Source organism: Camponotus vicinus, unplaced genomic scaffold (genome assembly GCF_025532165.1).
Source record: "Camponotus vicinus isolate PSW18456_S1 unplaced genomic scaffold, iyCamVici1.0 SCAF_5, whole genome shotgun sequence".
NCBI lineage: Eukaryota > Metazoa > Arthropoda > Insecta > Hymenoptera > Formicidae > Camponotus > Camponotus vicinus.
Genome location: NW_028141977.1, coordinates 299,554 through 316,405, shown reverse-complemented (window position 1 = coordinate 316,405; position 16,852 = coordinate 299,554). Strand labels below are relative to the sequence as shown.

At 34.8% G+C, this 16,852-nt stretch overlaps 1 protein-coding gene across 2 annotated transcripts in view; it reads right to left on the bottom strand.

Moving 5' to 3' along the window:
* Positions 1-16,517, bottom strand: part of Raskol (Ras GTPase-activating protein raskol) — a 281,119-nt gene extending 264,602 nt beyond the window's left edge. Inside the window, exon 1 of one of the 2 annotated variants that reach the window (XM_083099962.1) lies at positions 15,884-16,517. In XM_083099962.1, coding sequence (XP_082956088.1) covers positions 15,884-15,932 — 49 coding nt within the window. In that variant the 5' untranslated portion in view covers positions 15,933-16,517. The remainder of the gene's footprint in view (positions 1-15,883) is intronic. The other variant, XM_083099964.1, reaches the window with a different exon arrangement.
* Between the last annotated feature and the right edge of the window lie 335 nt (positions 16,518-16,852).

Below are 16,852 nucleotides of genomic sequence, written 5' to 3'. Positions count from 1 at the left end.
CGAGGCCATCGCGCGATCTCTTTACAGCTCGATGTCAAACGGATAAAACGACGCGAAGAGAAAGCGATGCGAGATGCTGTTGGGAAAAACCACCCGGCTCGTAAGTACCCGACAGAGCAATAGAAACGGACGTGGGTGTAATAGATCGCGCACGTGCTTATAATCCCCTTGTGTTACGTTTAGACAATCATCCACCTCCATCCTTACATGCAGCAGGATCATCGTAATAAACCTTCTCGGAGTTGAAGCCCTACTTGGAACTACGAATTACACAGTAGATCCGCGTGTCTCCGACTCCGGCAAGTATGATGGGTAACGTATCGTGATGTACGCGCCAGGGAAGATAAATCGTTATCCTGGACATAACCAGGCTCGCTTGGCGCAAGATATTACGAAATGAACGAAAGTAACGATGTCCGAAAGGCAGTTGTGCGAATAACACAGCACGGCTGAAACAAAGTACGAAAAATCGCGTTATCCGCGCGATCTCGTCTCTTCTTCCCTCGGGATTTCTCGCGTCTCCTCTTTCACACGACAAGAGTCCATCGTGATATGCCATTTAAGAGAGACGCGGCAGTTAAGATCACTTAAATAAAGCACCTTTTGTTTTTTTCTCGGATAAACTTAATGCACTAATTTTATTCTATATTTTATTTTGTAATAAGATGTAAGAATTTTATTCGTGGCATCGAAATCGGATAGATAAATGAAAATTCTAGAGCAAACGATGCTGATAGCAAAGATTGAGAAATAATGATTGTATTTTAATAAAAAAAATATTAACATAAATTTAATGCAGAAAAGTATGAGCGAATCCAAAAAAATGTTTAAACAAGACAAAATTCATATAAATATTAATAAATATATCCAATTATTATTAAATTGTTCAAATTTTTTGAAATCTATCTTTATATTTTTCTATGACAGCTCTAGCCGACAGCTAAATACTTTTTTTACATTTTCTGATTTTTTAGATTTTCCTATAAATTATCTTGTCATTATCGAATGAGATAATTAAAACAAGACGCTCACAAAATTAATATTTTTGAAGAAAAACTTAATAAGATAATTATAGTATTTATTTTAAAAATCCTAATTATTTTAAAATTATAGCTTTTATTAAATAATTATAACCAATGAAAAAAATATATATACTATATATAAATATAATGTAATATAAAATAACGATATTATCATACATTTTTTGTTAGTGATTTAATTATGAAAGATACGCAAAGGAAACTAAATGAAAAAAGAAATATATAGAACGGAATTCGTGCAAGTTTGACAGAAGCGATTTTCGCTGTTATACGCTAATTTGTTCAATGTTTAGATTACAAAGTAAACCGTTAACGTATCCGGCTCGTTGCTCGGGAAAGAGAATCTCAACATTGTGCTGGCAAACAAAGGGCGAGGCAAGAACAATAGTCGCTAAGATGACAGAGACATTGAGTTTGATGATGGACGACATAGAAAACGACGACAATGGCGAAAATACTGTCCTCAATTATTTTCACAATCTTTCAGTTATCAATGTTATTCAGGAAGCAATTTATGCTGCTTACAACTTTAATCTACATTCTTGATTACAAGTTGAAATTAATTTTCTCTCATTACAAAAATAATCAAAGGAATCAAATTACCGCGTGACAAAAAATACATCTAGAGCTAATTATTACCCCGGCGCCAATTAGTTATTGTTTTAAAACTACTAGAAAAGATTCCATTTTTGATTCCATAAATTATTATTATTATTCTACGACGCATTACACCGGTGTACGTGTTGTCTTTTTGCGACAATGCAGAGTGTGGGACGAAGGTGACCTGATACACTACATCATAATACGGAGTTAAACGTACACGACTTCTATGAAGCGTATGGATGCGTGAGAGATGCGTGATAATCTTGACGTTTGCGTATTAAATACGTTGCAATTTGCTTGCCAATTAGCGATTGCTGTTCCGCTGTTGCAGTTGCACGCAATCCAAGAATCCGATCCCTCGTTTATTCCGATTTAAATCGCACGAAACATTTGACAGTCTTTTCATGAAAAATTCAACGTTTTAGCGATAAAATTTATAGTACTATTAATTTTAAAAATTTCACAATTTAAAAAAAGAGGTAGGGGATTAACTTTGCCCATTAACTTTTTGTTTTTTCTCTCTCTTGTCTAGTCTTAATTATATAAATAGCATAGATATATCAAACAAGTAGCATAAAAATGCAGATAATTAAACTTGTGATAAAAATCTACTTATAATGGTCACTAATGCGATATAAATAAATCATGGCATTTATCTTTGCTACACTAATTGTTTTCTAAACAACTTTAAAATAATTAAAAAAAAAAGTTTTATTTACATAATGTATATCATCAATAAAAAGTTAAAGATGAAACTAACTGATGAAATAAAAAATGTCTCACACGAACTAATTAATTACTCTTTTAAACAGATTCATTAATGCAAGCATATTTAAAAAAATCCATTTATCTAATAGACGGCAGCATACGAGGCGACAGCTATCAAGTAAAATCAATGAAACATATCATGTGATAATCAGTCATTAGTCACGGTGATGGTATTCAAGGAGTCCGCTAATTAACAAGAGGAAATTGCGTCGGCGTCCCATTATACCGGTGCAACAATTAAGGAGCGGCGCTATGATAATTTATAGGTAATAAATTTCGCTCGGTGTGACTGGGTGTCACCCACAGGGTTACAATCGCGGACCTGTCGCGGTGTCGCATTGCTTTATAGCGCCAATAATTTCTTCAACGCAGCTTTCTCGAGCTCTCGCGTGTATGTGTATAACGCGTTAAATCACACGGTGAGACAAAACAAATTGCAATATCATAACGCGACGCGTGAATCGACCGGGCGTAAATCCGATGTGTATGCGTTTTTTTTCTGCCGAATCCGTTACTGTGTATTTTTTCCGTGACTGTGTCAGCATTCCGGGAGGCATACGCAACAATTGACATTTTGTGCGCCGGACGACCTGGGCCGCGCAATCTCTCCCCCGCGGAGAAAACCGAAAAACCAGTTTACGCGCGAATCTGTGTAGGAGGCGTGTACGTGTGAACGCGACACCCGTTATCTGTCCGCGAAATATCCCGGGATATTTCGAATAACAACAAACAGACCGAGCCCCTCTCAATGAATTAATATGTATTTGGAGGAGAGTCTACAACGACATTATTAATGAGAAAATTAATTTACTAAAATAGTATCTTAATATGTATTTTATTTCAAATGTACAACATATGCATCGACGATGATTATTAAAACGCGAATACACAATGGAAGAAAATGTTTAAAAAATTTTCGCAATTTTGCGCTATTGTTTCGACGTGTAGGAAAAAATAATTATTAAAGCAAGCCAACTCAAGAACAAAAACTGACTTTCTAGACTCTCCATGACGCAATCTTGCAAGCATTTCTAATCAAATAATCATCACGCGTACAAATGTGATTGGCGTTCGAAATAAGGCCGATAGGGCGTTATCGGCTGGTAGCAAAAAAGCAAAACAACTTAACAAAATCTTTCAATTGAAGTTATCGATATTTTGGAAGCAACAGATGATCCTTATCTCAAGACGAGTTTTTTTTTCATAATAAAAACGCTACAGACATACGTAGCACGTGATTTAGCGCGTCTACGTGATAAGCATCCACTAGTACGTTCACCTAAATCGATATGCAAATGCAGCACGAGACCTGTGCGAGATATACCGGAGTTTCAATATCACTCCGACACGCATCACGCTTGACTTTGCAGAGACGACTCTCACGAATCGCATCTGTTTAAGCCATTTCGCACATTCTGTGGCACACAAGCTTGCGATAGGAGAGAGAAAGTGATTAAGCGAAATGATCACGTGAAAAAATATGATAGAAGAACGGCAATAAATTAAAAAAAGGGAACGAAATTAAATGAAAGGGTTCGGTGACCTGGCAATTTTATAGGTGATCATAACACAAATTTATGTCTAAAAGGTCCACGAAAAGCGTCCGCCCGAGAATGGACGGATCATAAAGAGTTGGCGGATAAATCACGATGAGATGTTCTATTCCATGCTGGGCGAAATAGAAGGGCACAAACGGACGTGGGAGTCTTCGAGCATTAAAAATATAAAGCGCGCGGTGGCGCGGAAAGATGCAAAGAGCGATTAAAAAGGGAGGCGACGACAAAGACAGCTACATAGTTCGCAAAATTGAAAAGGTTGTGTGCTACGTTATTCAGAGATTTCAGGAAGATATTCCTGGAGTTTTCCTGGCTGCCGTAGCTTGGACATTTTTCAATTATTTTTTCCCGGTTATGTACATGTTTCTCTCATATTTTATTATGTATTATATTTTATTATCAGATCTATTATATTTTATTATCAGATAGATAACTGTGTATATAGATAAATGCGTGTAATATCTATTTAATTAGAGATGCAAATGTTTTTCTTTCAAATAGTTTTTCTTTTCAAGCATATTTTGGAAATGTTAATAATTGTAATATCGATAAGAGCGATAAATTATAATTATAATTGTAAATACTGATAATACTGATATATTGATAATTGTTCACAAATGACTAAATACGATAAATTTCCTTCTTATCACTGTGAAAAATTACAAATGTTGTTCTTCACAAATACAAGTGGTAATTTCACGAACCTTTTGATTTATGATCAAAGGGTAAACACTGAATGCAGCTCGTGCTGACAGAGAAGCATGCTAAATGTATATTAAACATACTATAATTCTGTTTAAAAGATAAACATTGTGTTATGCCCTGTTTAGATATGAGATTACACACTTCACATGATTGTAACAAGCTAGAAAATTGTTATATTTAACTTCACTTATGATAAAGAGATGAGAGATATATTTATTATATAATTCTTTTTCTCAAATGTGTAAATATTATGTGTGAGGCTAAATTTTCATTTTTATTTTTAAGGAAGAATCATTTAAAATTTAGAATGCATATATGTAAGCTTTAACTTTAATAAATAATCTTCATAATTGTAATGATTGAAATATAGTCATGTTAACAAATATATATATTCTTATATTACTTGATTTGTCTTTCATTTATATAAGAAATATATATATTTTTTTAACAATTCACACGTAATTACAAAAATAAATGTATTATTTGTAATCGTTCACAAGGTTATTCACACAGGTGCACCTATCAAATTTAATCGAAACGCCTTTCATAAGGCACAAGCCGCGCACTCATCCGAACACTTTAGACAAGAGAACTGACCTCTCTCCAACAGATACGCTGATCAATTTCGTGACGGTGCCGTCACACATACGGGATATTCGATTAACTTTTTGTCGCCATGCTTAGCGCATCCATGCGTGTATCCAAAGTCGTTAATTAACTGTAAGGTCCCTCTATCCTCGTGCATCGCGCGTCTTCCGTATCGGGATGCAAAGTAGCTATTAGCCGGATCCATTCTCCGCCTTCATTAGGCAATAAACTCGGATAATTATCGCCATTACGTGTAGTCATTTTCCCTCTCTCTCTCTCCTCCCCCTTCTCTTTCTTTGGTATTGTGTCGAGCTGCACCGCGAGGCTCGAAAAACGCCCCAATACCCGGGATGTCGCGAGATTGCAATGTCTAACCGTGTGTGCAAGGATCGCGCATGTGTGTGTGTGTGTGTTAAACGTTTACCCAACTTCTTCCCCCGACGTGGCGAATGCGCCGAACGTGATCAATTATTGAATTGCCGTCTTCTCTTCGCCCCGAGACTCGCAGTATTTTCCTCGCTCCTCCTCCACGTTCTCTCCCTAACGATCTTGTAATACTTTCCGATCGCGATAATTCACGCCATCCTGTCTTTTCGAAAACTATCCGAGAATTTATCGCGTATGGCTAAACTAAATATTTGTCAAAACGAAGATGCTTTTAGTAGAAATAAAAAATTAATGTTTCCTCCTTTGGTTATTTATTATATTTTCGGTTTTATAAAATTTAATTTGACAACATTTTTATTTTTGACGGTATAATTCACCTAGCATTTTTCTCGCGAAAAATTAATGTGAAATCAAGCGACAACTTAAGACCGTTCCTCGTCTTTTGAAAAAGTCAATTGTAAAGTTCAAATCGTGTCTCGTTCGACATACGGTTTCACTAACATATACATTTACTCACAATCAGTTTTAACTCTAGCGAAATGCGCGAAACGTGATCGATTACAGACATCGTTCTCTCGCGAAACATGATCTCGCCACGAGCTTGGGTCTCATCAACTCGTCGATCTCTTGCCGATTTCTACGTATCCATTTCCAGTATCTTAGCTCTTCAGGTAATGCTCGATGAAACACGAGCGTGAGACACGTAAGTCGTACGCCGATACAGAAAAAAGGAGAAGGTTAAAACGAATTTAAATAATTTAAACATTTTGAAAAATGAGAAAAAGCGAAATAATACATTACATTTTCATATATTTCGCGAAATATATTAATCGTGCCTCCTCTAAAAAAAAAAACGAAAACGTATAGAGAGTAAAACAAATTATTTATATTAAATAAAATGTTTCTAAGTGATGAATCGGCAGTCTTGGATGATCGATTCATGACGATTATCATCGAACGAAATATATGCAAATTCGCTTTTAGCGTACGTCGTGCGTGAGGGAGACGAGGACGAGAGCAGAGGTTAATGATATCTCGATACTGCTGTATAGCTATTGCTGATATCGAAACAATTCTTCTTACGAGACTTTCTCTTCGAGAGACTGCCTCTCTCTTTCTCTCTCGCTCTATTTTCCCCCCGAAATGATTCACGCGATTCATCTCTCTCTCTCTCTCTCTCTTTCTCTTTTTTTCACGTCGTCCATCTCTTTTTTACGAATGATAGTGCGCGGATATAACACAAGAGCAACGAATATTGTTTAACTCTCGCACATCACGTACGTATGTGTGCGTACTCTCGAGATGCCGACTCGATTTGCATAACGCGTTCTCGTAAATTATCGAACGCCTCGGCATTCCCGTGTAAACAACGTGTTGAACACGTGCGCGCCGAAAGATGGGATGCATTAGACATCTATCTATTAATGAACAGCGCAGAATGGCGTTTTTTTCAAGCAATGCTTCGTAGAAGTAAGATACATTTCTTGCGCACGAATAACGTTCCTTATACATAATGCATTTTTCAATAGAATTTTATGTATACACTTTAACTTTTAGATATATGAAATGAAATCTAGCTGAAAAAATTTTCTAGCAACGAATTTAAATATACAAATTTGCCTTTTAATGAATTCCTTCTTATTTTTTAATGAATTATATCTCTACTCCAGCAATAATAAAAAAACATGTATGCAAGAGATAGTAAGCTCGTTACATGTTTTATTATGCGAATTCTTACAAAAAAATTATAAGAAGTATTTTTTATATTTTTTAAATATTCGCATGAAATAGTAGACTAAATTTTTCTTGTTTTGCAAAACACTGGTTTTACCTTCAACTTATAAATAAAATTCATAAATTATTTTAACGAAGCGAATGAAAGTAAAAGCGAAACTAATTCAAATCGGATTTCACTAATCTCGTTACATTGCTAATATCCAGTGAAACATGCAACGTTTTCAATAAATAAGCAATGAATATTTCGTGCTATAAATAGCGGAACAAATGCGAGAATAAAACTCGTATTTGGAAAGATTCATTTATTTCACGGAATTTTATTTCGATGATATGTATCAGAAAATACGACTATCATTTAATTTAATATTCTTACTAATTCTAAGCGCGAGACACCGTATAATGAATACATGATCGGCGCGAAATAAATCCTTCATTTTGAATACGTCTACAACCGACTCTGCGCGATTGTAGCCCGCGGCTGTTGGAAATTTACGAGGTAATGTCAATAAAACCGAGTCCGAAACTTTTCGAGGACTTTATGTATTCTTCGTCAAGAAGACCCTCTTCTCTAGCCTGAATAAACGGAAACTCTTGGATTTCTCCAAGTTTATTCTCGCCTTCTCCTTCAAGGCCCACGCGTGTGCTCGCGAATACCGGAATACAATCTGGCGCATTGTTATTTTAATCGCTCTCTGTTTCCGAGTCTGCGTATAAGTCAAGCAAAGTCGATGCGATAATCCGAAACTCTGTCATTAAACAGACAGTATTTATAACTTTGGTGAAAAAAATAAAAATGCGTCATCGTGACACATATGCGTATCGCGATTGCAGACTTATTTACTTACGAATAATTATTATTATCGTCATTATTTGCATTAATAAATGTACAGCGTTGTGCGCAATCTTTAATTTGTCATGCGACGTTAACGCATATTTAGTAATTCGATTGTAATAAATAATATATTAAAGACGCACGCGCCTTTTTTGACCAAGCGAGGAATCACTTAATTAAAGGAATGTACTCCGGCAATAATCGTAAATCAATGTTTACAAGGATTTTTGCACGCTCATTATCAGTAGCACTTCAATTCTTGATTCAATTCTATCCCCCCTTTTTTCCTTTTTCCTCCAACATTAAATCTACGAGGCGAATAATTAAACAGCGGCCTTGAAGCGACTCTTTGCGAGAAAAGATGATTTTTGCGATATTATCGAAACTCACGCAAAACCTCTCAGCGTGCACGTGCTATTTGCGTAATAATATTTACGTTTGAACTCCAGACTTGAAGAATATATTTCCACTACGTCAAATTATTCATTTATAGTAGCATAATAAATTTTGAATATTTAAATTTACTTTGAATATTACGTAAGTCAGAATAAAAATTATCAATAAAATAAAAATTATAATTATGTCAATTACAGTAAAAAAATAATGTAAATATTATTATCAGAAAACCCTATTATAATTTTCTCGAATCGTTTCTCCAAACAGAAAGAGTCCACGGTTATCTTTAATTTTGGATACCGAGGCGTTGCCAGTTGGATCTCTAAAATGTTTACCACCGACCGACTGAGGTGCATTGCGAATGACGATAAATCCAGATAGACGAGTTTCAATTTATGCTTCAATGCACTCAGGCACTTGCCCGAGAAGGTCACGTCTCTCATTACGGGCTAACGATTCGATATTAAGTCCCATGTTTGCTCCTATTGCCGCGGAACCGAAGGGAGAGTTCGATATCTCGTATTTGCTATTCGATCTCCAAGTTTCCCAACAGAGAGATTCTGCGGAGAAGCTCTGCAAATATGAGACCCATGTGAAACCCGTATCTCCGGTCTTGCATTTACCAAGTTTCCTCATTGAAATAATGCTAAAGAGTAAATCGTTCTGAAATATATCGAGATGCATATAATTTCAACGATAATAAAACTGATAATATATCGTGTTGATTATTTCACAAGATTAAAAATTCGAGTTTTAAAATAGAAAAGATATTAGAAAAGCACATCCCCTATTAATCTTTTTCTTTTACAATTACTACAGAAATTTCTATCTTAATATATTCGATTTTACTTAAGGATGACTATGACAAAATAGAATGATTGTGGTACAATATTATGAAACGTCACGGAATAAAATTGAAGAGCTTTGTCGGCTTTGCAGATTTTCTGCGAAAATTGCGCGTATAGGATGGCCACCTAAGAAGACGACGTGCCAATTTCCGCATCAATCATCTGTCGCAAGGGCGAGCCTAAAGAGAGTTTGAAGACTTGGCGCCAGCAAACCTGCGTCAATATTTATTATTTGTGCATCGCCCGGGCGTGAGAGAATGCGGGACAAGAAACAGTATGTGATTTAACAATCTACCATGATTTTTTTCTTAATGACTTGTACTTTGAAAATTATAAAAATGTATGTCTTAAAAAACTTGTACAAGACATAAAAAAATATAATGAAATAGGAATAAAAACATATATAATATATTTAATTTAATTTGGAAAATTATAGTTATTAATATTTAATTGCAAAATTTATTCTTAGCAAAGTCATCGCGTGAAAAATAAATTTCAATGATAAATCTTTAATATCACTTTAGCATTTTCATTATTAATAATTGATTGATTGGACTTTTATGAAATATGTTGTTGCAAATTAATTTTGCAATACTTGATTAATAACTGGTTGGGAAACGAAAACGTACGTTCTCTCACCGTAAATATGAAGTTTTAGAAGCGCAAAAGAGCGCGAATCGATTGCCCTGATATAACTGTGTCAACTTGAATGTATTTATCGTAGCTTATAAAGTCTTTATATATCAGCATAATTTAATCTAGCCGCTAGCACTCTGGGTTAATTAAACCGCTATAAAACTAGTTTAACAGAATGAGAAAATAGTCTCCGTCGATCGATCTTTGCGAGTCGGTGACACCCTTTGTGGTAATCTTGTTATCAAATATCGATTCATATGCTCGCGTAATATATCACAAAAAACGTATAATATATAATATATAAAATTTTGCCGTATATCGTTTACCGCAAATTGCAAAAAATTGATACATTCCCAACACCGAATTATGTATTACCGACATAAATATTATTGCAAAATATTTTATATGCGCATACATCTTAATATCACATAAGCCACATAGCAATTTTTCGTTATCGAATATTAAGTGATCTATATCGCTTTTTCTCTCCCTATTGCATGTGCAATAATTAAAGTGCATATATCGCCAATATATTATCATAGGTATCGATGGAACTACTTAACGAAACCGGTACTGTACAAAGTTCCCTGCCGTAAAACTTGGGCGAACGAGAAGTTTAAGTACTTTCGTTTTAATGGTCCATTAATGGTGCATAATCGAGATGTTATCTAATTTTTATTGATGAGATTAATTCAAAAAGACATCAATCTTCTAATATAAATAAATATCTTTATATATTAAATATTTTATTACGTGACAATAAATATATTTCGTTTATATGAAATATTCCTTCCCTCTATATTATTTGATAAAAAGCTTTCAACTGCACGATATTAAGATATATAAATATACATGTAAATATCTGTTTGTTTAAAACTTTGGACAAATGTTCTTTTGTGATCAGAGTAAAACAATATTTTAAAGACACTTATCAAAGCTGGGCTTATTGTATTTCGAAAAAAAGATGTCCGGTGTAAAATTGTCGGCTAAAAAATTGAAAACACATTTAAAAATGAGAAGGAGGCAACACAGAGAAGAGGGAGAACTCACGTATCTAAGCAGTCGGAATGCCGTGAACTCGGGTTCAAGCTTTACGAGTGCGCTGGGTGCGCGCTGCGATATCGATTACTGGGAACACTAGTGCAATTACACAATGAAATAGTAGTAATGGCAATATCGCCGATAAACCTGATCGCGCATAGCACGGGAACCCGTATGCGATACGTATGAACTTCGGTCAAACAAGAGAGCCGCGGAGAATCGTTGTTGAATCGTACGATAAATCTTAATTATTTCCGCCGGGAGAAATGCACAAATGCCGATACATTCCTAAAATATAGCACATCGTATAGCTTATATATTTTATTGCAACGATTATTACCCTATCTGTCATTCGAAGCTAAAAAGCTATGACATTTCCAAGTGCATCTTTAAATCAACAATATTTTAATATACGATAATACGAAAAAAATGCCTTCAAAATTTATTGTAATTATTTGAGTACAGTTTTATTTGTATGATAATGGATTATATTACTTCGTGTAAACCGAAATCAACATGATTAAAAAATTTTTTTCTCGCTTTCCTTTACAACGAGAAGTAATCACGTGTGCGCGATGTAATGTCAATTGTCAATTTTTCTAGTAAAAATATAAAATGTACGCTTTAAGTAGTTCATTATTTTGAATCAATTGTGAAGACTAACTATTAATTATTTTTTTATTAAATGTATTAAAATTTTGATCGGCAATGTATATGTGTATATAACATATCTGCACATTCAAGAAATTCTCTTTCCAAGTTTCTTTACCATATAAGAACTGCGAACATCTCTGACATCTGTTACATGCGATTATTTTTCTTATTTATGCAACTGGCTCAGAAGAATTTAATTCCCATGATGACTAAGAATGTTTACATAAATCAAAGAAGCGAACAGTGTTTCGTATGACCAAAAAAGGTTGGCTCCAAACATCAATACTTTAACAAGAGAAGCCAGCAGTTTCTTTAAAAGAGTCAAATTTATTCTGTTTTTTATTGATGTTGTCGACTCCTCCAATAAAAGTATTTTAGCGAAATTGTTCTCACACACACACATATACACATATACATATTATAATCTTCACAAATTCTTGAACATATTGAAAAAAAAGTAGGTTAGTATATTTTCGTTATATCGATGATTAAAACTAATTAAAAAATAAAAACTATCTTGAACCAAAATAAATATAACTATGAAAATAAAATAAATATAATTATGAAATATTTAATTTCTTCAAAACGCATTACGGAAGTATCACGCGTACGATTTTAAAGCCGAATAAAATACAACGGTCTTTTCCCCCGCGATTCTGAATGATTTATGCAGGTCACACGCGAAAAGAGTGGCAGGTATAAGTTACCTGTCTATGTGGACAGTAACTTATACCTTACATAACACGTTACCTATCGTCACGTGTCGCGGAAATGCTCGCTTTATTATTTCCGGAAGGGTACGCAAACGCGGAAGACATGAAATATAACCGAAGTAAAGTCGGTCGTTCAAATCTAACCAGCCTATAGAGGATGAGAAGAATAGATCGTAGCTGCACCTTCAGGTGGACTTGCGATATTTCTCTTGGATAATTAAAAAAATTAATCTTATGATGCAATTTGATTTGATTGGACGCCGAAAGATATTTTTATTTATTGACTTATAACATATTAATAGTTCTGTGCTCTTTAGAGATCATATAATCCATTTGTCATCTTATATAATCGCGTATATAACTTTTCAATTATACCGTGAAAAGCAACTTTTTACCTGTCTACCTAGTATCTAATATAAAAAAAACTCTCTAATGTAAAAATACAATTTATATTCTAATGAACTGTTGGAAATGGCGGACACAAATTATAGATAATAATTGAAAAATGTTTCCAGTGATCTTGAAAATTGACGAGAATAGAGATGATAAAACAAGGAAAACGGACTATCTCATGTCAGGAAAGACAAGGATACGCGAGTAGAAACTATGAATGGCGGATGTGTACAAATTCATGAAACAGGGAACGTCCATTCGATGGCAGAAGCGAAGACAAAAGGTCTATGCAATGGAGATGGCGAACAAATGGGAATGTTTTCATTTCGATGCAAATGCGCGTGTGCGACGCTTCGAGAGTGAAAAAAAAAAGATATAATCGATGGCGAGAGATTGCTGATACTTTGATGATACGTACGATGCGCGGAGACAAAGAAGAGTCGGGAAATTAAAATACTCTCACGACTACCGTACTATACGATCCAGGTAATTGTGAATGATCGAGAAAGTATGAGAGGATGTATTACGGCACAAATATAAAAAAAAAAATAAAATAAAATGCACGAGTATAGATAGAAAATATATAGAATAGATGGAAAATATTCATGTCCATTTAACATTTGCAAATAAACGTGTAATGCAATTACTAAGAATTTATAGCACGCGTCACAGAAAGGCATCACAATTTTAATTTAATTATTATATTATATTTAATTATATTTTTAATTGTGTGTGTATATAATTATATATAATATCATATAAATCAAGAGACAGAAAGGTAAAATCGAAAAAAAATAAAGAAAATAAAATTCTAAATTTTAATTTCCAGACTTTTTTCGAATTTTCTTCATCCTAAAATTTCAAGTAATTTTAAATTCAATCGATCTTTCTACGAGATATATAATGCGCCTTCCGTTATATATATTTCTGATCCCATTGTCAGTATTTTCTGGTAACAAAATTGCGTCGCGCCGTCTAAGCTACGAGCTTTAGGAGATCAAACCTGCAAAAATATCGTTCGGTTTTACGGACATCGACCATCCGTTCGGTATCGATAACAAAAAGACGGAGGCGACATAGGCATCCGAATCGAGAATTTTCTGCGGTCAGGTAAAGAGTCGACGGGTGTCGCGTCCATTCGCAAAAATCGAACTTTCTTGCTTTGACGTGAAAACGACGGAAAAAAGCGCGAGGTCGTTAAACCTGGCGGTGTAAGAAATCCCGCCGAACCCACATGAGAGTCGCCGCAGAAAGAAATCTCACCCTCGCCTTATTTTCCTTTTTTCCTTCGCGACAGCCTGATACACGTTAGCGCGATGGTCTCAGCGAAAAAGTGAAAGAAATGCGCGAAAGAAAAAGAGAGAACATATATGTGTTGAATTTCGCGAAGAACACATATTTACGAGATGTATGTAAAAAAACTAACGTGTAAAATCCGATACGTTACTACTGTTTATTATTTTTTGTTGCTGGATTACGTAATCTATTTACAAGCCAATGTCATAGAGAGAGAGAGAAGGAGAACCATACACCTTGAAATTATTCTATATAATAATTGAAAGAATTAATAATCAGTTATTTGACTTTATCTTTTCGAAGATAAATAGTAAAATGAGAAAAAATAAAAACAAAATCGGTAGAGCGTCATATTGTCGATATAAATTTTTTGATGCTTTTAAATACAATCATAATTAAAAGTCCTCCCTAACAATATGTTAGCATTTTTCGCAATTTTCATAAAATAAAGTAAGAGACGTATGTGTAGTATGAAAAAAACAAGAAATATTTATTTCTGAAAGATAATATGTAATCATGTTTTTAAATATACTTTTTCATCAGAATTATATTTGTGTGTGTGTGTGTGTGTGTGTGTATGTATGTATGTATTTATTAAAATATAAAAAAATTCTAATATTATATATAATAATTTAATTGTTATATTATATATAACAACATTTATTATAATATAAATATATTTAATATTTATATATTCTCAATTTTCAATATTTATTAATTATCTCTCTTGTTTATTTTATGAAAATATTGAAACTCACGAGCAAAAGTATGATAGATAAAAAACAGGTAAAATTAGTATTTTTTTAGTGTCTCGATAATTAAAAAGGCAATGTTAGAAAAAGAGAAAGAGAAAAGAAGATCAAATTTTTTTTATTCAATTCATTTTTTTTCAAGAGAAAATATTTCAAATATATATGGATTTACATGATTTATATCTACGTCTCTCACAGCAAAATGTATAATTTTTCATTTCATAATAAACATATAATTTAATTAATATATTTCGTAATAAACATAATTTAATTAATATATTTCATATTATCAATTTTTACTCCACTTTTTTTGAGAGTCTCTTTAAACCACATAATGGACTTTTAATAGCCTTCTTTTCTCTTTTATACAGTAAATTAATATTTATCATTGCAACAAAGTGTATATAATCCAGGAAATCAAAACCAACATTCTTGGTATTGCACACATGTGTGTCCGAGAGATTACGTGCAAGCGGCAATAAAAAACGAATCAAACTTTTACGTGGATAAGTAATTCATCGTGTTAGTCTCTTCGAAATTCTTCATTTTTTTATTTAAATTCAATTCCTTCTGCGAAGAATAACACACGTGTGAAATTTAATATCCACATTATTAATTAAATCGATATACAATGCAACATATTCGTCGAAAATACAATTTTAAAAAAAATTCAATATTAATATTAGTAGAATTCAGATTTTTTGTTCAGATCATATTGTGTGAAAAATAAATGTAATATAAATTGTAAATTTAATATTAGAAAAATAAATTTAATATTAGACAAAAACAAGGCAAGTTATCGATATTTTTCCAGCTCAAACCACCAGCCTTTAACCGGTAACCACCAGTCGGAGCAGTCCGAGAAATTTAATTCCGCCGCTGCACGATAATCATGCTCCGACATTCATATGTGACATGTAAACATTGCGTGCACTCACCGCAAACGTTGAGCCAGCCCTCGACGCGGCAGGGATACTCCAGCTTCATCTTGGTACGCGCGAAATCCAGGTCACGATGACGGCTCCTCGTCAGCACAGCAGGTCGCACTGATCACACAAACCTCCCCCCTTTCCCTTCTCTCCTTTTCGTCCACCGGTTATCACTGAGAAACGATATCGCTGATCGCCGCGACACACATTCTTTCGCGCGTGCGAAAGACGCGACGCGGGACGACACTCGCGGTCTCTCTCTCTCCTCCTCGTCGAGCACGCGCTCGCCACACGAGGCTGACACGCGGAAGCGATACGACAGATACACCGACTGATTTGCAGTTTCGCGAGAGAGAAACAACGGGGCGGAGGGAGGTTAGACGCGCCGAAGGAACACGCGGGTGGTCCAGCGAACGTGAACAACACACAGCGAAGGGTAAACGCTCACTGCACGCGCGCGCGCACACGCGAGACGCACGCGACGGCGAACAAATCTGAACTGAGGCGCGAGCGAGCGACGCGACCGGCTCGCGGCGAGATCCTATCTCCCTCTCTCTCGCTCTCCCTCCCTCTCTCTCTCGCTCTCCCTCCCGCCCGCGCCGGCCACTCTCGCTGTCAGGTGGCCGACCTCCTCTCTCGCTCGAATAACCCGCACTTTGATACCGCGCGATAGCCATCGATTCCCTGTAAGAACGATACTTTACGATAATTATGGAAATATGTACACTCGACCGCGACTATTTTGCTGCCGTTTAGAGTTAGACTAAAACTATGTTAAATAAGATAGAGAGTGGTTCCGCATGATTTTTTTTTATACACGACGCCATCTCGACATCACATTTGTTACTAATTTATACGAATGCAAAGTTTCCGAACTAATAGATAATAAATAAATATGTGTTGAATCATATCCGTTATCGATTAATGACAGACACGGCAATAGAGAAAGATATATCGAGATATTTTTATATCAAGAAT